The following is a 25529-nucleotide window of genomic DNA, read 5'->3' on the forward strand; positions in this document are numbered from 1 at the left end:
TACAAAGTTGGAACAACATTTTATAACACATTTTGTACTCTGTGATTAACCTTAATTGATCTTAATTATGAATAAAATTGAATTTCGGATTTGTCCTCGTCACTAGCTGTTATTAATCCAACACCTCTAATCCACTTAAATTTCTATTCCTAACTAACTTACTCTCGCCAAACTCTTTCAATTCAACTAAACAAAACCATTTAAAGAAAAATCCCAAAAAATACATACACTCTTTCATTCGTTACTATATTCCCAACTACTTATGTTAGTTAAACATTAAGTTATCAGTGGTTTTCCTATTCATAAAACCAACCCATACAAAATGTGAAAATTTGAGAATCTCAGGAATTTAAAACCAATAACATTATAGCTGTATTTTTTACATAAGAAGTGAGTTCGTATAACTTTATTAATTGAATATTCATATCCATAATTTATATTATAATAATAATATAAAGTATTACAATTTTCTCTCTGTACTCATCTTACAGCACTATCTTACTTCGTTACTTGCTTGATACATGTACAAAATATTTTGATGTATCTTCTCTAAGATACTACCTAGTATTACAAGTACATTTAACAATTCACAAAACTATGACAATTATAAAACTCATCCACATCTGGAAGACAAACAAAGACAAATAATAATAACACATTTAAATTTTTATATATTTTATTAATTTTAAAGCTGGAGTATGAATGGCTATCATTCCTTTATATCGCAGATCCAAATAATATTATAAGAAATATCTACTTTATTTTTAATATATAATATTTCTCGTGTCCCTAAACATCTTTGTCTGACAAACATGACACTTTCTAATATCTCTGGGATTTTCAATATTTTTTATCTAAACAACGTTTCCACACAAGAAACGTTCTCTGAGATAAGACGCACTCCTTTTGGACACAAAGATTTAGTTCCTTTACCACTTAAGGAGGAAACAGAAATTGTGTTTTTATTAAAATGGTGTCCGCTATATATAATTATGATCAACACGTCTTCTATCATATATATTCGTTTTACGTTTCCACGCATTGCCCACGTTCTGCATAGCCCTTGAACAAAACTAAGAATCTCGAGTATTTATATCTGAAGATATTATTTGCTATTTAACATCCAAGTGATTACATATATCAAAATTAAAACCAAACCCATAAGACTACATTTTGTTTCTTCGTGAATAGCGTAATTTATGGAATACTCAATTTCCCAGATTACTTTATCCCAAGATGTTTGTTTTTTGTACAAAATATGTCCTAAAGGAATTTTTTATCGTAGGCATGTAACGTTCGCTCGGATTCCACGCCGTGTGATATGAGGATATGCTTATGTCCTAAATTATATTTGCATATGGATAATCTTTAAACTTGTCTAATTTAAATACAGATTGACTGTCATGACCTATGGAAAACACAAAGGTGCTTCTGTATATTAATGTATAGAGTTTATTGATAATACTATGAGCAGAAAGGAATTTTATTGGTTCGTGGAAATGAACCCACTACTTAAGACAATAACACTGATTACACTCTCTACCATTGGCCCTATTAAGTCAATTTGCCTAAACCCGTTTACTATCTTCTTATACTGGGAAATCAAGTTTGCTGCAGGTTGCACATTATTACTTATATTCAACTGACATTGAGTACAAGTAAAAGCATATTCCTGAATTTCGTTTTGCATCTCAGGCCAAGTAAAGCGCTCACAGATCTTTCCATTGGTTTTACTTATTTCGGCATGAGATCCGGGTAAAATACTAGCGTGGATGAACTCAATTATACTTGGATCTAATATTTTAAGTAAAAATATCTTATACGTATTTCTAGTGGCCTTAGCGTTACCACACAATATGTTGTTAATTAACTTATAACCCTCAGTCATCCTTTCTGCTTCTACATCCCTTAAAGTCTTACTGAACTCAGAGTCGTTTAACTGATAATCTCGTATAGACATATTTGCATAAGGCATATTCCACAGATTAGTCAAAATGTAGTTTGTTACATTGTCCGAATGTGAATGTTCCGTCTCTATTTCCTCAAGGTTATTAACATCATACAATCTCGAAATGAAATCTGCCGAGACATTCATATTAGTATAAATTGATTTTACTTCAAAATTAAAGGCAAAGAGACAGTATAATAACGATCCATATCTTTTCACTCTCTTCATATTCCTTAAGGCATACACTAAACCGACGTAATCCATTCTAAGCTCAAAACGTTTATGAAGATAAGTTGTATAACGTTCCATGGTTTCGATGAACTCTAACATTTCTAACGAATATATCGGCTTATTAAAGCCACTGCTGCACCGCCTTTAGATGTCTGCTATAAACACCCACTTGAGCTAAGTTGTTATTACCATCATATACTTGGATCACTCCCCCTAAACTTGTTAATGTAGCATCACCGTTAATTACGAACTTTTTTATTTAAATAAGGTAATTTTAATACAACATAATTCGGAAATAATTCTTTTGCATTATCTAGAGGGTTTGCTGTTTTTGTCCTCACCTAAATACTGTAGAAGCCGCCCTTAATCTTTCGATTGGTTCCGTCACCTCATGGAATTGTGGAACGTACATTACATAATATTGTAAAAAGGAAACTAAAGATATCAAACCATTTTTATTCTTTAGTACGGGCAATCTTTTAATAATTTCAAGTCTAGATGTTTTTTTTTCATTTTTCCATCGTCTAAAAAAAACTCAGATAAGAAATTTTACGTGAAAAAATGTACGCTTCTCAGTTGACCAAGTCAGACTTTTATCTTCTACCCTCTTTAAAACTTTATCTAATAAAACTTTATGACACTCTATGTCTTCCCTTTCACATATTGAATCACCCATATACCACTCCACAACTTCATCTTTTCACAGATATAAGAATTCAGTTAGCATCTTTGACAACACATGACTTCCTGCAGCTAATCCAATTGGAAGCGCCTTAAAATCACACAAAACCTTATGCGTAAGAAATTCCGTCAAATAAAACAATCCTACGTCAAGGGTATTGTAAAATATGCTTTCCTTACATCGAAATGGGTATAGAATTTTGCATCTGATAATTCAACTAAAATATCCTCAATCCGAGGTGTGAAATGTGTATCTTAACAAAGATACTGTTTCAAATCAGAATTGTTCACAATCATACTTTTGAATCCATTGTTATTGTTTGCAAGGAAACACCAAAAAGCATACAATCAGATTTTAGCATCTTATCAATAATTCTATCGAGTTCTCTTTGACATGGTTGTGACATTGGATAGGCCTTCCTACGGATAGGAGTAAAATCATTTGAGAGAATTTTAGAATTAAAATTCTTATTTCTTTCTAGCTTGGGCAAAAGTACATTAGCAAACTTATTAAGTAACTCATTCATATACCCTTGTAGTTCAGGACAATCCTCCAAGGCGTCCGAATCCACTCTCAATTGACGTGGATTCCCGATAGACTGCTTATTTAAACTGGTCTTCGAAAAACCACTTGTCTCCATTGAGCTGCCAACACTGGAATGTTCCTCGGTCAGTCCCTGAGTAAATTTCATAACGTGTGATTCACGGCATGTGTTTGGAAGTAACTCACTCGATGATGTTTCCTTCAAAAATATTTTTTTTTGAATTTGGGATGATTCACTGCAAAATAAATCAACAGCACAAGTGTCCTCACGTAAATAAATTCGGGGGTTCCTTAATGAAATGTTAAAAGAAATTGAAGAGTTCTCCAAAGGAAGGATTAACTTATTCTCCACTCCAAGCACCTTCGTATGTGCGAAATTCAAAACTTTCCGAAATAGGTGCTAAAGCATACATCTCTATTTCAGGTTGCATACTCCTAATTCATACCTTCCAAGATTTTTTAAAATGTGTATAAAACTTTCCGCACGTAACAAAAAAAGTTACATTATGTACTCTTTATGTGGCCTTAATAGACAGAAATTACATTCAAAGCTTACCATCAAAGAAGAGAACATCTGACACTAACAATTCCAATTTATTTGTTCGAAATTAAGACGGGAATATTATTTCTAACTCTACATACAGCTACGCACATCATTTCCACACCTGATTATATGAGTTCATTCTCTGCAAACGTACGTATGCATTCACAAATGTCCCTTTTCTCCAACATACGGAAATTAACTCTGAAAGAATATTCAATTGGGTTCACACTTTCATAGATCCGTACCATAAGAAAGGATCATTAATTGTTGAGAGAGTGCTTTCTTTTCATAATATACACTATAAACTCCGTACTAACTTGTTACAGAAAAGTTACTATAATCTTTACATATAACTTCATGGATATTTAAATATTATCTGTGAAGTTATGTGTAAAGATTTTAGTGGTCTTTTGTTACAAGTTAGAATAGAGATTGTATATTATACGTGTACTTTTATTATCTTCCTTTTTATATGAAATATTTATCTCATTTGATTTATCAAAGTAGAACATAAAACTTTAACTTTATTGGTGTTGATGATTTTGGTGGAGCGAGAAGTTGAAAAGAGCTGAGTAACAAGAAGGTGCCACTAGAAGCAATCGTGAAACGAATTGAAACCAAAAGAATTTTGAGGTCAAATTAACATTAGAAAACAAAATTCTGCTCTAAAATAGCTAGAGGATAAGAAGTAACAGAAAGGCGAACCTACCCCCAAGAGTAGCAAAAGAAATCAAGCAGATGAAACATACGAAAAAAACACCATTCCTTTTCTCCTACTCCTCCACCAAAGTCCAAAAAAGTTGGGATTCTTTACAAATACTTGGCTTCCGCTTTTGTCTTCGTCTTTCGAGAGTAAATAAAAATATACATAATCCAATTCGTGTGCATATTAACAACGATTACAACGATTATTTCAGTGATGCATAACTACTTGCTTTGCTACTATTTGAGATAAGTTTGTGTTTCTTTTACTTAAGTGATATTACAACAAACCTTTGTATATTATTTAAACAAAATAGTCTAGAAATTTTGATAAAAGGTCAAATTGAAACTTCTAAACCTCACATATTTTAATGGACTTTTCTTTTGCCTCTGTCCTCTTTCTTGTCGACTAGAAGGCTTATAACGATACTTGTATTTCAACCTTCATTTGTCTTTGTGGGCAGAATATACTTTCAAACTATGAACAATATTTTCAAGAAAAGGAAGAAGAAGTATATGAAAAAAAGGATATGTAGATGTAATTTCTTTGCAGTTGATACACTTTGCTGTTTTGTTGTCATAGAGTTTCGTTGTCATAGCAACAAAGAATAAATAAAATATAATTCCGGATTCATCTATGTAAACTATATGCCCAATTTAATGAGTGAAGTTATTTTATTTGTGTTGTGCCATAACAAAAGGTAATATTTAAAATACAAAAATGTTTTATGGTGATTTTCGTAGCCTTGCTTGTATGAAACTAAAAACTGTAGCCCTTTGAGTAACGACGTTCTATATCTATCTATCTATCTATCTATCTATCTATCTATCTATCTATCTATCTATCTATATATATATATATATATATATATATATATATATATATATATCTATATATATAGATAGATAGATAGATAGATAGATAGATAGATATAGGGGTTCATCGCATAACTTAATTTTGAATAAGTGTCGTTATATAAATTTTGTGTTTTCAGCCAAGGATTATATGTTATTGACCAGATTATGTATATTATAGATTATATAAATTTGGTGGTTTGCCGCTAGGACCTTAGGAAATTTGTATGAAGTTTAGTAGACAATCTTCTAAATAATAAACTCCAGGTGTGCAGATTGACTTTAAGGCTACGTAGTGATTTTGTTAAAAGAAATATCAAAACGGAGTATACTTTGTTAAAGAGCGGAACAAAAATTTTCAGAAATATCACAATGAGTCTTTCTGGTATTGTAAATACATCTGAAACAGATGGTAACAGGGAAATTAACTTTTCTTACCTAGCTGATCTCGTTAAACAATTAAAACAAGACTTTTGTAATCGAATGGATCAACAAACGGAACAAATGAATCACTAATGGAACAAGTGAATCAACTCGTCAGTAAGATCAACGTTAACAGTCAAAATTTATCAGGACCGATTAATCATACATATCAAAGAATTGAACAAAGTGACCTTAGGTTCACCGAAGAAACGTCATCATAGGTTAACAAGAATGCTCCATATGAACCTGAACTTTCCATAGAAAAAACAGAAAATGCAGATCCTGTGTTTCCATTGGTGAAATTTGCTGAGTGTTCGCAAAAACATACTACGATATTGGTTGGATTAGATTATCCCGACTTCTTTTTTCATTCGAATGTTTTTGATTGTCTTACTGATGCTGCCTGTATTGAAGATTTTAACCCTTGTATGCATATGCAGGGCCTCTCAGGCCCTGTGCGATTTTTTTTCAAAGCTATTGCTGATGTATTCAATCAATAAGTCTTGTTGTTTGTGTTTTCTTTTAATATTCTTTCCTGCATTCATGACTAGCTTTAGAATATTTTTCGGGTTATCTGTAAATCAGTAAAATTTGATTTAATTTAGTAGCCCCTTAAATGCATATGCAGGGTCTGTGAGGCCCTAATGAAATAATAATGGCGTGCGAATTATTTGACATTTTTTGTAAATAAAATTGATTCTAAATGATGATATTATTTAGTTTTAATACTTTTTATTATTATTATTGTGCTTATTTGCAATTAGACGTATTTATATTTGCTTATTTTATCTCCATTATATGGATCTACATTATATGTGCAAGCTGCTATCAATCGTTTGTAAACATTATAAGAATTTTTTATGTAATCTACCAACCAGTTTTTTTTAGCATTTTTCTGCTAACTTATTTCTTTTGATAGAAGAATTACAGCGACATAGTTATCAAAATAAAGTTCTAATACATACATCTTCCACTGCTGCTTTTAGACATTGCCGTGTCTAGCTGCAATTGCAGTGTCCCTTTTACTTTGGTTTGTAATTGGTGTTATTTCCCAGTTCCAGCGCAAAGTGGCACCTACATCTACTGCAAGATCAACTACGAAGAGAGTGTGCGAAGAGTTTGCCCGTTTTATAAATGAATGTCTTGATTATAGTATACTGTCGAACTGCAGTAGTGCAGAATCTGAGGATGAAGAAGCCAATAATTTCAGCAAGAAGTGTAAGTGAGGAATATTTCGATGTCATCAGGCTCTGAAAGTGCCAGTGAGAATGAAGCTAATCAAGATTCAATAATAGTTATTTCGATACACTTGTTAGTCCAATAGGAGCAAAAAACCCCTCCTTTATCACGGACTCAAGCACATAATTAATGAAGTGTTCTGCAGGAGATTCAAAGGGAGTGAAAATAAGATGTTCAAAATATGCATTTGGCTGTTTCACTTCAAAGGAAGTTATGGATGAAATTTTACACTATATTAATCTCGAGAGAAGGCGGCTAGAGCCACATTGAAACGAAACGAGTGGATTAATGTTAGCCTGGAAGAAATGAATGCTTTTTTGACATTTTGTTACTAGCGGGAGTAGAAAAAAGCTGGGATATGCCAATTCGGGAACTATTTATCTCCATGAAGTCAAACCCAATGTCAACAGGTTTGAAGACATAAAGAATGCCTTACGATTTGACGATTAACGCACAAGGCAAATCCGTGTTGAAAATGATAAACTGGCGCCTATTTGTTTTGAGTGGGAAATATTTCTTGGAAACTCCAGAAAAGTGATCGTTCCGAGTGAAGAACTTACTCTAGATGAACAGCTAGTGGTATTTCAAGGTAGGGGTGAGTTCCTTCAATACATGCCAAAAAAAAAAAAAAACTTCAAAGTATGGAATAAAAATATTTTGGTTATGAAACGCTCAATCATCATATTTCAATGATGGTTCTGCATACGCAAGAAGGGGACAAATGAACCAATTAAAAGAAATCTGGGAATGAATGCGATCAAATATCTCTGCAAAACTGTTGCTGGAACTTCACGAAATATTACTATGGATAATTTCTTTGCTATTTTCGATCTGGCTGAGTATATACTACAACAACAGCTTACGATTGTGGGAATACCAAGGCAAAACAAACGCGACGTTCCAACTCAAATGAAAGCCTCATCTTATAGAGAAGTTGGCTGTTCAATGTTTATTTGTCACTATGGTCAGTTATGTGCCAAAGAAGAAGAAGACAGTGATTTTGATATGTACTATGCATCATGATAAGGCAGTTGTTGAAAATAGCACAAAGAGAAACCAAGAGATTATAAACTTCTATAACAAAACAAAGTGTGAAGTTGATGTTATGGACCAAAACGTTAGAGACTAGACATGCAAAAGACAAACTAAAAGGTTGCATTTTGCTCTCTGGTCAAATAAGATGCATTTGGCAGCAATAAATACTCACATTCTTTTCTGCATGCAGATTCCAAATTACTACGAAAACAGGAATCAACTATTCTTACAGAAACTGACAGAAAATTTAATAAAACGCCAGATGATTCTAAAATCACACATACCCAACTTACTATTAGCAAAAATAGTACTTTGAAAATGTGCGCAATTGTAAAAGCATGAGCAAGTAAAGAAAAACTACGATCAATGGAAAAAGAAGAAAATTTGAATTTTGCTCATGTAGCATTCACAGACAGGGTACATTGCGTGCTTCAAGTGTGACAAAAGCATTTGCAAAGAACACAGCAAAATGATTTGCAATTCATGTCTTTATTAGAAACAAAATAATCATTCTCAAAACTGGTAAACAACGACGTCATTTGTATACAAGAATACCTATAATTGCATAAATATTTCTCTTTCGATAATTATGGTTGTATTTCACATATGTGGGATAAGAATTTTTATAAAAGTACAAGATTATAAAGTATATGAGTAAACTGGAAAATAGTGTATTAAAAGAAAATATTTTATTACATTGTGTTATTTTGTATTTTCTACTAATTGTAATAAGTATAAAATAATTGTAAACATTGTTTTAAAATTTGAATATTTACGGAAATGTCCATTGTTGGTATACTTCGTAATAAATTAAGCCATGACATGACTGCAAGTAATAACTTGCATAAATTCCAAATAAAATTATTTAATCCCTCTAAATAACATATAGGGCATCAGAGGCCCTGCATATGCATTTTCGTATATTTTCTGAACCATGCAGACAAGGGTTAATATGTATCAATATGCGAAAACTTATAGCCATCTTCACCTAATGAATGCTCTTGGTTGCTTGTATTCGCAGTATATTCAAAATGATATTAGTTCTGGAAATGCAGTAATTGTAATAGAATCGTTTAATGATATGTACACGACCATGGTTCATGTAAAAAATAATTGATTCCAGTATTCGTGAAATTCAGAAATAGAAGGTGTGTTCCCAACAATGTTTGTAGTGATTGGTCGATTGAGTTGGAGCTGTTGAAATGTTCATTCAACGAAAAGACAAATATGATAGTTGTGAACAATCAGATGGTGCTTTTACCGAACGCGGTGAAGCGCATTAACTTCAATCATTTAGGTATGACATCCCAAAATTTTGAAAATCCATCAATGATGCAATACACTACTAACCTGAACCAAATTAACCTTAATCGAAACCAAGTTGGAAGTACCCTGTGAGATTAAACTGTGATCCCAATGTAAAAAGTAATGTTAAATTCACATGTACCGGTAATGTAAACGAATCTAATCCTGGTAGCAACAGTAATAGTAATCTTGTAACCGAACCTAATCTTAGTAACAACAGTAATAATAATTGTACTACACTTAAGAAGCATGTACGATTAGATCTAATTTCCCTCGAAGTGAACTTCGTAGAAATTCCATAGATGGCACAAATTCCCAAAATATAAAACAAAGAACTGTAGAAGTAAGTAACGAGCAAGACTTCATTCCGGTTTATGACTGTCAATGCAATTTGAATGAATTCGTTGGTCATGTAACTTAAGCTAAAGTTATGGCGTCCGGGAAAACCGTATTCAATTGATTCTTGCTTTATTTCAGTGTAAATATCGTTATGATTTTTTTTGTTATTCGTACCTTACTTGAATTCTAAAAGATAATACGGTGAATCAACGAAGAGAACAATTTGTGCATTTATGATCTTAATAAGATGTTTATTATCGTGTTTTGTTCCGGATATTGTTGATATTTCAATTTTAATATTTTTGATCATTTCTTATGTAAAATAGCCATTATGTAAATGTCATATCCTTTTCACACTTTTTTTGTTCTGTTCGCTAAAATGATATACATATTTTTAACTTCAACTTATATTATGTATCAACGGCCACAAAAAACCCTAAAATTCAGTAACATTTACGCCGTAATCTGAATGTACCTCTATATTAGCGACGTTAAAGCGTATGAATATTTGAAATAAAATTAATTAAGAATTTAAAAAATAATATAAAAATAATATGTTATAAAAGTAAAATATATTATATAATTATGTGAATTATAATTATATATATATATGAGAGTCATTCGGAAGTTCCAGTACTTAATATGTAATATTTAACGGCAAAGCATTTTCTTTTTATTATTTTTTTTAAGAGAAACAGGTCCTATAGTTCAAGGCGCCATATTTAACGATACTTGTATTCCAACCTTTATTTGTATTTGTGGGCGGAATATACTTGCAAATTATGCACAAGCTATTCAAGAAAAAGAAGAATAAGTATATGAAAAAAGGATATGTAGGTGTAATTTCTTTGCAGTTGATACGTTGCTGTTTTGTTGTGATAGAGATTCGTTGTCATAACAACGAAGAATAAATAAGATATAATTCCGGATTCATCTTATGTAAACTACATGCCCAATCTAAGGAGTGAACCTATTTTATTTGTGATGAACCATAATAAGAGTTAATATTTAAAATCTTCCCTAAAGACGAGTTTATTTTGTTAACTTTATGGAAGTGATTAACGGAATAATGGTAACGCATTAATATCTGTCATAGAAGCCCAGATTCAAATTACGTCATATTAATTGAATTTCTTCATTTGATGTTATCGTTTATGTAATTGGAATTATAATTCTCTTATTGATTTATTATTATTGTTATTATTATTATTATTATTATTATTATTATTATTATTATTATTATTATTATTATTATTATTATTATTATTATTATTATTATAACGCAGCAAATATATAGTGAAAAACGAATAGATTTCCTGGAAGATATGTAGCACTTTCCTTGTAGAAGTACGTTAAAAGTGTAAGGCAGGAAGAAGCAAAACTAATACATCAAATAAAGCGTCTACTGAAGTGCAAAATGATAAGGGACAGCCCATGATAGGTACTGAAATCAAAAGACTGACGTGTGTGTTACGCAAGTCACAAATAACGGAAACGTGCAAATGATCGTGCACGACAAGTACTTCGACATATTCAAAAACAAATTCGGTTGAACATCAGCCGAAACGATTGATTCAAGTATTATATTTGCCTTTAAGTTTTCTGCTATAACATGCAGTGTGTAATTACTATTATTTCATTGTTTATCAGATTGTTTGTTAGTGTTGCCACATACATAAACATCTGTTCTTGAGCAATGTTAAAAAAAAGCAGAAACGTTTTCACTGGCATTTCCTTAGTAACTCAGTTTGCAACGTTAGAAGAAGCTTCTGCCGGTATCTCATTGATATGTGCTTAGTGATGCGTTAGTGCAACATTTAAAAAAAAAACTTCGAAAATATGTATGTTTTACGAAAATTCATTTATAATTTTCCTTCTGGACCAATATGGTAAATTTCACAAAATTTCTCGAGAAAAAATAATTTGAGCATATATGGGTTCATAATAATAATAATAATATAATTACGAAGTAAGAACTTGAATACATGTTATACATAAAGTTCGAGATAGAATTTGAAGTGTTTCCATAAAGACATGGCCCAGTGATACCAACTGCTGAGAAAATATTTCGTATAATTTGAGCTACATTCGTTCAGGCGTTTTAGTAACTGCAAATGACCTTGATACAAGGAATGAAATTATAGCACTCAAGGGCAGGGTAATTCTTCTTGCTAATGTATAGTCATGTCCAAAATGATTGTCGCATATCTATAACTGTTTTCTTGTAAGAATATAAGTTGATAATGATTTTGCAGTTACTACTGATACTGTGCGTATAATCAGAAAATGTATACGTGTGGTAAATTTCAGAGGAAAATAATTATAAATATGAAAATTACAATGAGTAAAACAAAACGTTGCTAAATGGACAAGAAAGTTTTATTTTCGTTCTATTTTTCTTATTTACTGCTCTTTTCACATGAAAATTGCCAATACATGTCTTTGCCGATTATACACATACTAACATTATAGGAAATAAAGGGTGAATTCGCTATCAAATTATATACCTCAAATTATATCAAAATTATATATATATATATATATATATATATATATCAATTATATCAAATCATATATATCAAATTATATTCCCTCAACAACATGCAGATCGTCACTATGAAAGTTTTGAGATACGCATTGTTGTGGCACAGCATTTGAATTTCTACAATTCCGTTCGGTAGTGGTGTCCAGAGCGAAAAACGAAGCAAGTTTCGACTCGCCTCGCTTATCGGTGTGGCCTATCGCCTTCGCTTGTTTGTTGATGTGAGCAGTATTCGGTTGTCTAGAATGGAGCTCGAAAGGGAACTTTTTCGCTCAATTTTCCTTTACAATTTCAAAAGTGGTTTGAACGAGACACAAAGCCCGTTTGCAGGGGGCATTTTGGGACCTTGCTCCTTCCCGTGGTACAATATTTCGGTAGTTTCGTGAATTCAGAAGAGGCCATACATCGCTTAAAGACGAAGAGAGAGCTGCATGTCCGGCAAAAGCTGTGTCAGACGAAAACATTGCCGCTGTGGAACGAATGATTCGAGAAAATCCTCGAACAACTTTCAAAGACATTAAATCTACAGTGAACATTGGATCGCCAGCAGTAACAAAAATTCTTCATGATCATCTTCGGCTCAGGAAGGTTTCATCTCGTTGGGTGCCTCACACTTTGACTGAACAGCAGAAGTGCATGCATGTAGAATGGTGTGAAGAAATGCGTGCAAGGTTTGATGGAGGCTATTCGCAACGCGTCTCTGACATTGTTTCTGGCGATGAGACTTGGATCTATCAATTTGACCCTGAAAGTAAACGCCAGTTTACAGTTTGGATATTTCCAGATGAAAATCAACCCACGAAAATGAAGCGACCGCGAAGTGTGGGGAAGAAGATGGTCGTAGCTTTCTTCTTCAAATCTGGCCATGTTGCAACTGTTCCACTTGAAAAACAAAGGACTGTTACTGTTCAGTGCTACACCACTGTTTGCCTAACAAAAGTGTTCTAGAAGCTTCGGGAACAGCGTCCAAGAACTGGAATGCGTATGATCCTGCTTCATCATGACAACGCGTCCGCACACACAACCTACATCACAAATCAGTTTTTAGAATCTACGGAGGTCAAACTTATGACTCATCCGCCGTATAGTCCTGACCTGGCTCCGTGTGATTTTTTCTGTTCCCCAGGATCAAAGATCGCATGCGTGGGAAGAGATTTTGCAGACCTGAAGAAGCGGTAGTGGCTTACGAGAATGAACTTTCAAAGCTTGAAGAAAAAGACTGGCAACACTGCTTCCAAAAGTAGTTTTCGAGGATGCAAAAGTATGTACAGTGTAATGATGAATACTTTGAGAAAATGTAAGTGTTAAATTGCTTTTAAGTATGTACGAAATATGTGTCTTGAACATCAACACCACTATCGTATTTATAGACATGCGACAATAATTTTGGAGTGTACATATGTATGAATAGGAATATGTGGAGAATAGATGTCGCAAAATATCAAGTTTAAAAAATTATGAATTCCGATTTCTTTACACACAAAATATTATTGTCTAAGGACTTTGATTCGTGAGTATCAGAAAGAAGCAACATAAATTAGCAGTGGAAAATGGACACATGCATGGGTGCGCTGCAATATAGTTAACTTGTCTGAGACAACAATATCCCAAGAACCAGGACTTCATTGCAGGCCAACAGGGAGTCATAGTCGTGTTGGACTATGAAGGCCAAGGTGATATACGATGAACGCAGCTCAATATAGGCGATGGGTCATTACCCACCATACAGTTGAATAGCAATTCGATAATTAACTCATTCCGAAACGTTATTAACTTAGAAAATAGTAGCTTCACCACTACTATGCTAAGGATAAATGAGCGTCTGAAATAAATGCAGTTTGTTTTATTTTTCTCTTTTCCCTTCATTTACTAGGAATTGCATTCGATGATTAATAAATGTGTTTTGCCATATCACACATATTAGCAAGAAGTCTAATCGCACCACCAGTCGATATAAATTGTATTCTGAAATGCGGCAAAGCACTTCCTGACTATTGTTTTATATATGAACTAGATATTCAGTTTTAAGTTGGACATTGCTTAAATAAGCAATAACAAGCCAGCTCGTGGGAGCATTGGTCAGTATTCGGCGTTATAGGGTATTGTAATGAGAACATTCAAAAAATTCTACTAAAATTGTTGAATTGGAATTTTTGGTTCACAGTCTATTATACGAACTGAAACAACCTCATCCAGCAAGTTTTGAATAGAATATGACTTGATGAATTACATTATCTCAGCAGCGAAAGGAGAAATCTACTATGTTGAAGTGACGAAGCAAAAGAATGGAAGAACGAGTGACAAACTTGTGGAAATTGCTTACTCATAATCAACAAGAGGTCCAACTCACGCCGCTTCCATATGTTCTAATGTGGCGGGTCTACAACAATCCTAGTGTACTGCATCTATCAATAGTGGGAGGCTTAACCTGGTTAAGCCTTTCACATTTACCAATGGTACAGGCAGGTCTTTTTCCCTATTTTCGAAATTTTTCCCACCTGTTTGAGATAATGGTAATTGTTTGTGTTGTGTAAATGATAGTGACAGGAAATGTATTGGTTAATGTAGCGTTGCATTGAACCAGTAACGAGTCCAGTACCGCGAGTTCATGCTAGAAATAATATAGAGTTATTACGTATTGTGTTACAAGTAGATCAATGTTCCTTTTTATATAATATGTAATACACATTAAAATTAAAATTGCGGCGTCGACTGTGCGTGCACATCACATAAACAAAGATTTTTCAGACACCAGGACCCAGGAGAAAAATGTTGAAAAGATGGGTGTGGGATAGCCTCGGTAAGAAATTCGGTATCAGCAGCCATGTATGGCAAATGGAATAAGCAGATGGGGAAGTAGGTTGAAACGAATAATATTCTAAGAGAAGGATATTAGAGTTTCGTTCAATTATTTGTGTTCCTTTTTATACGTTACTTACATTTGTGCATTTGCAGAAAATGTTAATGACTTTTTTTACGCGATTTTGAACATAGAAAATAAAACAACCCAGTTTTATATGAAAGAAAAAACAGCATTTCTTCTACCAGTAGTTTCTACAGTAAAAATACTGTGGAATGCCAACTTCGTTCCACACTCTGCTTCACTGTTTTTCTAAACATAGGGTCATGTGGGGATTGCTAAGTGTGTAGGAATTAATAGGAATATTCTCAAACAACGCTTTGTCAAAGGAAGTTCTTGCATGAAAGCCGAAACTTTAACAAGCATATGCTTGATATTTTTCTTCATTATTCAGGCTTATTTTAGCAATTATTTCCAAAGTCGATTCTAATTCTAAATCGCAGTCACGTTCATGTAAGTAATATTTGTCATGGTAAGTCCACAGTAGTGTATTATGTCATACGGTCATGAAGTACCCGATGATGGAAAACTACTAACAAAGTTTTTGTACTACGAATAATTAACAATGAACTTAAAAGTAGCATTCTAGATTTCTTAACAATTACTAAACTCACATTGTGGAGTATAATGGTCATTATAGTATCTCTTAACGTAAAAGTGTTATAAATTACTTTGTTTGGATTTTCCAAATTATAATTCAACACAAGGAATATAGTGACACAGGCTAATAATACTTATATAACATTTCGGTAGCTACAATTTTAAATGGCTGATTAGAGAGGCCCCACTGAGTCATATAGCAAGCAGTAGGAAAAATGCGGATATTACATATGATTCCAATGTTCTTCACATTAATTACATAAATTACGGGTTATAGTTAAGCAGAGGTACTTTCCGTTTACGGAAGGACGAGAAATCTCATACTTTTAGGAATTATTCATTGCCTATCTAGCTTTCTAAAAAGGAGGGAATAGATCCACTTTTCGTTGCTCATACGCAAAATATCAAGCGGTTCTGGCGAGACTCAAAGGACAGCATTCCGAGATATGGGAACAAAAGACACCATTTCGTCGGATATCTGTCCTCCTTTCTTTTCAAGAAAAAGTATCCCCTTACAACGCGGTTTTACAACTTTCTGTATTCTCCAACCATTTGAGGTATGTGAAAATGAATAATACCTGGTACTTTCCCTCTTTTTCGTTGCATTTCTGACGTTTGCCTTTGTACTTTATGTGTGTCTGTTCAGTGCCCTCGTACTTAATGTATAAGTATGTGTAGGGGCAATTGAACACATATCGTATGTTTCGTGCACGTAGAAACTTTTTACTGTTCCACTACCTATAAAATTGATTACATTTGATGTACAAGTGGTAATAGAACACATAACAAACGTAGGTCACGCTGCATTCTCACTCCATATTGGAGTGTGAATACAATATGATCTGGGTTTCTTGTGTGCTCTATTACCATTTGTACATCAAATATAATCCATTTTGTAGGTAGTGTAACAGCAAGAAGTATCCTCGTCCACGGGAGATGAAAAGTAGCTGCTCTTAACTATTACTAAATTACCTATTATAATAATAACTCCAAAACAACAAAATTATATGAATTACCTGGATGATACCTAGCCCGTCACCCATGCCTTTGCTGTTCTCCGCTTACGGCTTACAACAGTATACAAAGTCTGGTTTATAATTTGTACATCTACTTAAGATCACGCTAAAGAGTTGCATCTTCGAGATTTTCAAGTTCGACATTTTTTTTTCATAGAATTTCGGTGACCTAAGAACATCTGTTTTCAAGTTCTTCTTGAACAACTGTTCTTAGACACAGTAATAATAGTGTCTTTTTCCGTTTCAAGAGATATAACTCACCCGTTCCTGTCCGAAGTACAGCTCTTTTACAGGAAAGGGGCTGAAGTCAAACGTCTAGAATTGCAGTCTGGTCTTTGGACACAGCCTGTTATACAAATAACATAACAACATATAAATGCATTTGCAGAGATGTAGGTGCGATTGCTATTTAATAACTAACCTATAATAATTTTACTACATGGGTAAACATAAATTATTCAGCGCTTCCTGTAGGGCTACAATGATTAAATTTGGGATGATAGTAGCTTTCCGGAACTAACCGACAGAAAAATTGCCAAAAGTGAATATATCTAAATTTTAGGGGTCTAAAGACGGGATGAAGAATTTCCCCATGTTATTAAATGAGGATTCTTTTGAACCTATAAGATCATGTGTTATGTACTTAGAATTGGAATGAACTGTTATTTCTTCTTTACTCTAAATTCAGTCATCTATGTTCCATTGCATTTTATTTTATGTTTATTGGTAGAAGAGGCAGTCATCATATCATGTGTGTCAGTGCAGCCTTTCAGTTTCGCCAGGGCTCAATTACTGCTTTAATGTGTTTTTTACATACATTTCAGTTATAACCTTTGTATTTGAATATGGTTAATACAAACATAAACAATGTAGAGTGGAGTTGCAGATCCTTATTCAATCTGCTGCTTCGTCAAATTTTAAGATTATGCATGCAAATGTCCGTTCTCTTTTTCCTAAAATTTGCGAAGTACGGCTATTCGCTGTTTCCACGAAATGTTCCATTTTGATTATATCGGAAACATGGTTGGATGATTCTATAAGTACAATGCAAATTGAGATACCTGGATATTCAGTCATTCGCAGTGAAAAAGGGAGGGGTCGAGGCATGCTCATTTACTACTTACAACATATTAAAGTGAAAGTTGTTGACTTTCATTCTAATGATGTTTATGGAGATATTAAAAATTTAAATCTTGTTCTTAATGTGAACCACTTGCCAATTGGTATTACTGCTGTATATAGATCTCCCTACCGTACCGTACCGTATAGGAAATTGTCTGCCATATTGGAACTATATCCACAAGTCGACCAAATATTCGTTGTTGGTGATTTCAATTGCGATCAACTCTGTCCAGATAAACAAGAAACTATTTACTTGAAATCTATTATTAAAATATTAGGTTTCACACAGTTAATAAACCAACGCACGAGAGTCACTGAAATTACCGAATCTTTGCTAGATTTAATTATTACTGACAACACGGAATAGATACACTTCTTTGGAGTTAGTCCACCCATTGGAACATCAGAAACAGCATAATTCACTTCACTCTCAAGCTTCATACAATATCCAAAACTCCAAGTAGAGTAATTCAGTGTCGTACTTACGCTTAATTTAATACCGAATCGTTTTATCATGATGCACAAAATTATAACTGGGATAACATTATTCAAATGGAAACCATAGATGATAAAGTTGTATTTTTACAAAAGTCTATAGTCGATATTTTTGATAACTATGCATCGCTCAAAAACGAAAATGTTATCTAAGAACACTCTGCCCTTTATCTCAAGTAACACAAAACTTTTAATGAAGTTGCGTGACCGTGCTTACAGAAAATATAAAAGAACGAAGGATCAGTTGCATTTGGAGGATTACAGACGCTTGCGTAACTTCACAATTTCTGTTGTTCGAGAACAACAGACTGCGTATTTTTCTGATCGTATGAGAATAATGCATGTAACATATGGAAAGCTTTGCGTGATCTTGGTTTAGGTAAAAGAGATTCATGCTTGATTCTTCCGGACAATGTAAATGACATTGAAGCTATAAATTCACATTTCGCAAGTGACTTTAAAATGTCTGAGACAAGCACTGAGGTACTTATCGACAAAGGCATTGGCTTTCACCGCGTAAACTAAATAGCAACATTGAAACATTTAAGTTTCATACTGTAAACGAAAGAGAAGTTAAAACTGCAATACACAGTATTAAGTCCAACACATGTGCGTTTGTTGGAATAACAGGAAAAATGCTTCGACTGTCTGTTCCGTTTATTTTAACTCCACTTACACACATAGTAAATTACTCATTAACTCAAGGTTGTTGTTCAGAACTATGGAAGCGAGAGAAGGTGGTTCCACTGCCCAAGAAGACAGTTGTACAGTTGCTTGATGAACTTCGTCCATCCGTATACTCCCAATTATCTCCGTCAGTATACTTCCAATTATCTCCAAAGTACTAGAAAAGGTAGCATTTCAGCAACTAACAACTTATATCAATAAAAATGAAATATTGCCTGTTACTCAATCCGACTTCAGTAAAGAACATAGCACAACCACAGCCCTTTTAGAAATTATAGATTCAATTTTGAATTCAATAGAAAATTCAATGGTAACAGTTTTGGTCTTGTTGGATCTTTCTAAGGTTTTCGATCTGGTAAATCGTGAACTGCTACTGGCCAAAATGAAATATTACAAGTTCTAGAAATCAGTTTTAAGTGGTTCCACAGTTATCCCTCTGGTAGACAGCAACAACTAATACTAAGTGGAGAAAAACTCAGGTAGTTACTCCATCCCTGATAAAGGCAGGAGTTCCGCAAGATTCAATATTAGGTCCCCTATTATTTTCACTCTTTTCAGTTGATCTTTCTACAGTCATAAAACATTCATCAGTTCACTTCTATGAGTATGATACACTGATCTTCATCAGTAGTACGCCTGAAAATATTATGGACCCAATAGAGTTACTTAATACGGATCTTTTAGCTGTTAGCAACTGGTGACTTAAGAACGGTCTTTTACTTAATCCATTAAAATGTGATTCCACTGTATTCGGAACATCACAGCAGTTGATCAAAGTCAACCCTGATGACCTAAAAGTAACTGTAGTGAATTCCAATATTCCATTTTCTCCCTTTGTAAAAGATCTAGGCTTAATAATAGACCAAGGGCTTAGCTGTAATAAACACATTTCTGAACAGGGCATTAAAGCTAAGCGCATCTTACGACAGTTTTATAAATTAAAAGGCTTTTTGTCCCAAGAAACAAGACTTGTTAACACTCTCATTTTGCCTATGTTCGATTATTGCGATTCAATATATGGTAGCTCTCTCTCCACTCAAAATACTAGGGCAATGCAAGAAATACAGAATTACTCTATACGCTTCTCTCTCAATAACAGAAAGTATCAGTATATTTTGCAAGTACTTAATGAAAACAATATCCGAACCATGTCCCGAAGACGATATCTCCGATACTGTTGTTTACTATACAAAATAAATTCACATAAAGCAGCACCTTACTTGCACCATAAATTAGCATGTAGATCAGAAATACACAGTTACTATGCCCGAGGAAGTAATAAACTAAATATGCCTCGGCATTCTTTAAAAATAACTGATAAGGCATTTTCAATTTCGGCAGTAAGAATCTGGAACTCCCTTCCAAAGTCAATCACTGACAAACCATATAATTCATTTAAACCATCAGAGACAAAGCATTAGCACAAATGAAAGGTTTACTACAGTTTGAAACCGGACTGAAATTGGTATGAAATTGGACTAGCAGTATGAGTATAGTTTTTTTTCATTTACTGAGTGTTTTGTTTATCCTTAGTATTATCGAATGTATCATGTTGTATTGTTATTTGTATCTTGTATCTTATTTGTGTCTTTATTTTTTCTTTCTTTTCTTTGTAATGTTGACAGAGGTTAGGAGGCAGAACAGCCTCCGGCTGAACCTCGCCCGCTGAAATAAAGAGAAATGCAATTCAATGCAATTCAATTCAATTGGAATAAAAAGTTGAAATTCGGCATGCTTGTACGTTTTCGTTAGCACTATCTAAGTAAATCAGTAAGATATAAAAGAATAAAAATTTAGAGTGCTTTTATAGGGAACTGAAAAATCTTTGCCATATTATTTGTAAGGGATATTTTTACCCCCCCCCTCCCCAAATTATTGAGCAGTTCCTGTAGGGCTACAATGATTAAATTTGACATTATTGTAGGTTTTCCGGACAAGCACAGAGAAAAATTACCAAAAGTGAATGTTTTTAATTTTTAGAGCGTGTAAAGAGGGGATGAAGAATTTCCCCATGTTATTTAAACGGCGCTTTTTCTGGACCTATAATCGCATGTTTTAGGTACTTAGATAGCTTACCTGAGTGAATCATCAGAAATAAAAATATCCAAACATAGAGTGGTTTTATGGGGAATTGAAAAATCTTTCCCATGTTATTTATATGGGACGTCTTCGACACTCCAAAATGTCTAGCCAATTCCGGCAAGATTACAATCATGAAATTTTGCACGATTCTAGTATTCCAAGAGTAACCAACAGGAAAATTGTGAAAAGTGAATATTTTAAATCTTTTAGGGGTCTAAAGGGTGAAGAAATTTCCATTCTATTTAAATGGGCGTTTTCTTGGGGTACAAAATCTTAGCTTTTAGATAGCTGAAATAGGAAAAAAACTATGGAATTATGGGTTTAAGATGTGCGAGGCCGTCACCGAGCCAAATCAGTGTGTGGGGAAAAGCCCCCGGATGGACAAATATAGGAAATATGAAGAGAAAGTTCACGAAGTTCACTGTTGATGCAAAGGCCGATAGATAAGATATGGCCGCAGGCTGAGCAAACTTTGAGTTCTGGGGGCGGAGCCCCCAGCTAGTCAAAACCTAGTCGACATATATATGCTTACCATTATTCCCTACTGCTAAATGGAAATTTAATGATGCAAATTTAATTATGATAAGTTACCGGTGAAAGAGAGGAGTTGAATTATTATTTTGGGAAATTAATTATGTTCCGCATTTATATATATACAGGGTGTATCAAAAAGATTCATCTACTTTGGCAAGTCTGTATTTCTGAAACTAATAAACATATACAAGTAGTTTTTGTTTTGCATGATAGTGAAACTCAAAAAGTTTTTATTACACCCGTTCGTAGGTGTTCAATGTGCCCCCGTGAGATGCACGGCATATGTCCATGCGGTATTCAATTTCGTCCCAAACTGCAGCTAGCATGTCTTCAGTTACAGCTTCCATAGCGGCCGTTATGCAATGTCGCAGTTCATTCAATGTGGTTGGTAACGGAGGCTCATAAACGGAGTCTTTTATAAACCACCACAAGAAAATAAATAATCACAGTGACCTTGGAGGACAGTAATGTAACGCTACATCATTTGGTCCAGTGCGACTGATCCATCGTTATTGAATCGTTCGATTTAAAAATCCTCGCACTTTCCCATGCCAATGTGGCGGTGCCTCATCCTGTTCGTAGATGAAATCATTCGAATCATTCTCCAACTGTGGGAAGATAGTATTCAAGCATATCAAGGTAGGCTATCACCGTCACAGTGTTCTCGGCAAAGAAAAATGGACCGTACACCTTTTTTCGGGAAACTGCACAAAACACATTAACTTTTGGCGAGTCCCTCTCATGTTGTACAACTTCATGTGGGTGTTACGTTCCCCATATTCGCACATTATGGCGGTTCACATTTCCATTCAAATGGCATGTTGCCTCGTCACTAAACACTAAGCGGTGACCAAACTGTCGTCCTCTGCAATCTTGCCAAGAATGAAATTACAACTTCAGACCTACATCGAGGGTATGTTGAGCTGTCGAGCTGCACGACGAACGGATTTCTACGGACTGCGTGTAAAACATTAACGGACGCGCTCCACGTCTGCGTCGGGCACTCGAGGACGTCTCGGTGATTTTCCCTTACACAAACAACCTGTTGTTCGGAATTATACATGCCATCGTCTGATGCTCCGTGCATTAGGATGATCCACACCATACTTAGTACGAAAGTCACGCTGAACAGTTATCACTGACTTGCACTCCGCAAAACGTAGTACACAAAACGCTTTCTGTTGTCCAGATGCCATTTTAATCAGAACCGTAGTGAACATTCACTGAAGCACACTGCTGCTACCTAGCTAAAACCATGTACAACTATACAACTAGAGATGTTCCTCTTTCCAACAGTACGTTGTTCACTCACATCTCTGAAAAGACAGAATAGATATTATTGATTAAAACCGGATTATTATTTTTGATATACACCGAGCAGTATGATTTTGGTGTGTACGATTTTAAACATTGTAACTGACAAATAAGTTTACGCAACGCTTAAAAATATCAAACTTTCCACAAAGTAATCTGAATGGTTTCATAAATATTATTGCTCTAATGAATCAAATTTCAGCTCTAACTAAAGGAATGAAAAGACTAAAGATTATGTAATAAAATAAAATATTTACTGCATATACGAATTCAGCCTGAGCATCCTTATACTTGGTAGACCTTGTAATTAATTTGATTCAGAAGTATAGATAAACGTGGATAACAGCCTTGAGATTACTTTGTCGGTCTAGATTAGCTATTGTATAATTTTTAGTTATTGACTCACCCATAACGAGATTCATAATTTAATACCAATTCTAAAGCTTCAATTATATTTTTAAAATTTAAATATTTGGTTAGTAACATAATCAGTGTTAATAATATTATCTAAGAAAGCACTAATATGGAATTTACTTAATACAATAATACTTAGAATATATAATTTGAAATAATTTTCTTACAGGGTGATAGTGGTGGCCCTCTTGTTCTAGATGGTGTTCAATATGGTATTGTATCCTGGGGTTACGGGTGTGCTAATCCCAATAAACCTGGAGTCTATACAGAAGTTTCAAAATATATTGAATTTATTCATAATGTTGTTGAACAGGCCTAATGACACAATGTAAACATCCAGAGAAATGTGTATTATTTCAATTCTATGGAAGACTTGGCCGCATATTAGCCATCACTCAATAAAATCAATGTCAAGGGAATAATGTTTTACTTGTCTCTTCTCCCTCTCTTCAGTTAAGATAACTTTAGACAATCATATTTTTGTTTCTAATTACACGGGTAATACAACTCATTATAATATTGTTGTTGTTGAGTTGGAGTTTAATGTCAAGCAAAGCTATATGTTACTGGACCTACTGATTAAGTGGAATCGGAACCACATGACCTCCCGCTGGGAATCAAACCCGGGTCCCCCAAAACTGTTATTAATAATGCCATACCGAAAAGACTAGGTAAAACAATCATGCACATAGCAAACAATTTTAGAATTTTGCTAAAACAAATTAAATAAGCAAAAAGAAGATAGCAAGTTTTATGAAATAGTAAATTACAATTTTCGATGTTAATCCTGTCACGGAGATAATTGTTAATAAAATGATGACATATAATTTAGTTTTTCTCATTAACAAGTCAGCATTACTTTGCAGTAGAATGCAGTACGTACTTGAGTGTGGAACTGGGAACTTTGAGTTTTCATATATTGCTTATGAGCGTTGTTACAAGCAGATTATTATTGAGAAACTAGGTAACACTATCTCAAGACCTGATTTAGTTTACAGCACAAAAAATAAATTTCTATACCTTAACAGCAACTGATTAAAGAGTTTCCTAGGCATACTATGCATTATATATTTCTCGTAGCTATTATCGAAGAGCTATTGTTGGAAAACATTGTTAAAGCACAAGACGAAGTTAAGTGTAAAGATTTTTAAAATGATAGGATTTATTCCTAGATACCGTCGACAGCGTCACAAACTGTCGTATCTCAGTTTTCTATACTTTTCAGGAGAGCGATTTTTAGGTTTTCACACTACTTAGAACAGCCGTAACTAAAAGTTTATTTTACCGAAAGAGAGAAAATTTACCAAGTTATAACTTAAATCATAAGAAATCAGTGTAGAAAGTTTTATGGGATTTATCTGTAAAAGCTTGTGGAAAATTTGGCGGGAAAAAGATACTACAGTTTGTGGCGATGGTAATCCTCTTTTGTATCAAAGATACGACGCATCTTTTTTATACTATGAACTACTTTAACAGATGAACCATCGGAATATATTACACTTTTATTGAAATACTTAGTGTTTATTACACAAAATAATTTAACAAATGCTTCCTGAGATTCTTGAGGGTAAAACGAAATTCCTAAGAACACACAACAAACACAATATTAAGAGCATATTAACCATCACATTAAAAAAATGCTATCTAGTTGCCATTGCCAGAATATAAAATCTTGCAAAGTAATTTGCAAATTGCATGCTTTGATATTGCACTTGAGAAGGATGGCTAATGTAGTAAGTTTCTGTAAAATTGAACATGTTCAGGGTTTCGAATGATTGGAGTTGGGCCCGGACACAATGATAACGAGTCCTCGTAGGCGTGGGAGACCCGGGTTCGATTCCCGGCGGGAGCTCATGTGGTTCGGATTCCACGTTAATCAGTAGGTCCATGTCTCATATAACCTCGCTGCTGAAAGGGACGTTGAAAATCAATCAATCAAAAGGAGTCCTCGTACTTCTCTGGAGAGATAATTTTTGAAAAGTCTGTAAAGTACACTGCTGCACAGAACTTAAGCAAC

The 25529-nt window shown here is 34.0% G+C and overlaps 1 protein-coding gene across 1 annotated transcript in view; it reads left to right on the forward strand.

Annotated features, from left to right (window-relative positions):
- LOC145683293 (trypsin-1-like) overlaps nt 1-23922 on the forward strand; it is a 171493-nt gene extending 147571 nt beyond the window's left edge. Inside the window, exon 7 of the mRNA XM_081754652.1 lies at nt 23682-23922. Coding sequence (XP_081610778.1) covers nt 23682-23831 — 150 coding nt within the window. The 3' untranslated portion in view covers nt 23832-23922. The remainder of the gene's footprint in view (nt 1-23681) is intronic.
- Nucleotides 23923-25529: the final 1607 nt, after the last annotated feature.

The sequence above is a fragment of the Thermobia domestica genome, chromosome 4 (assembly GCF_964235325.1).
Source record: "Thermobia domestica chromosome 4, izTheDome1.hap1.1, whole genome shotgun sequence".
Classification (NCBI taxonomy): Eukaryota; Metazoa; Arthropoda; class Insecta; order Zygentoma; family Lepismatidae; genus Thermobia; species Thermobia domestica.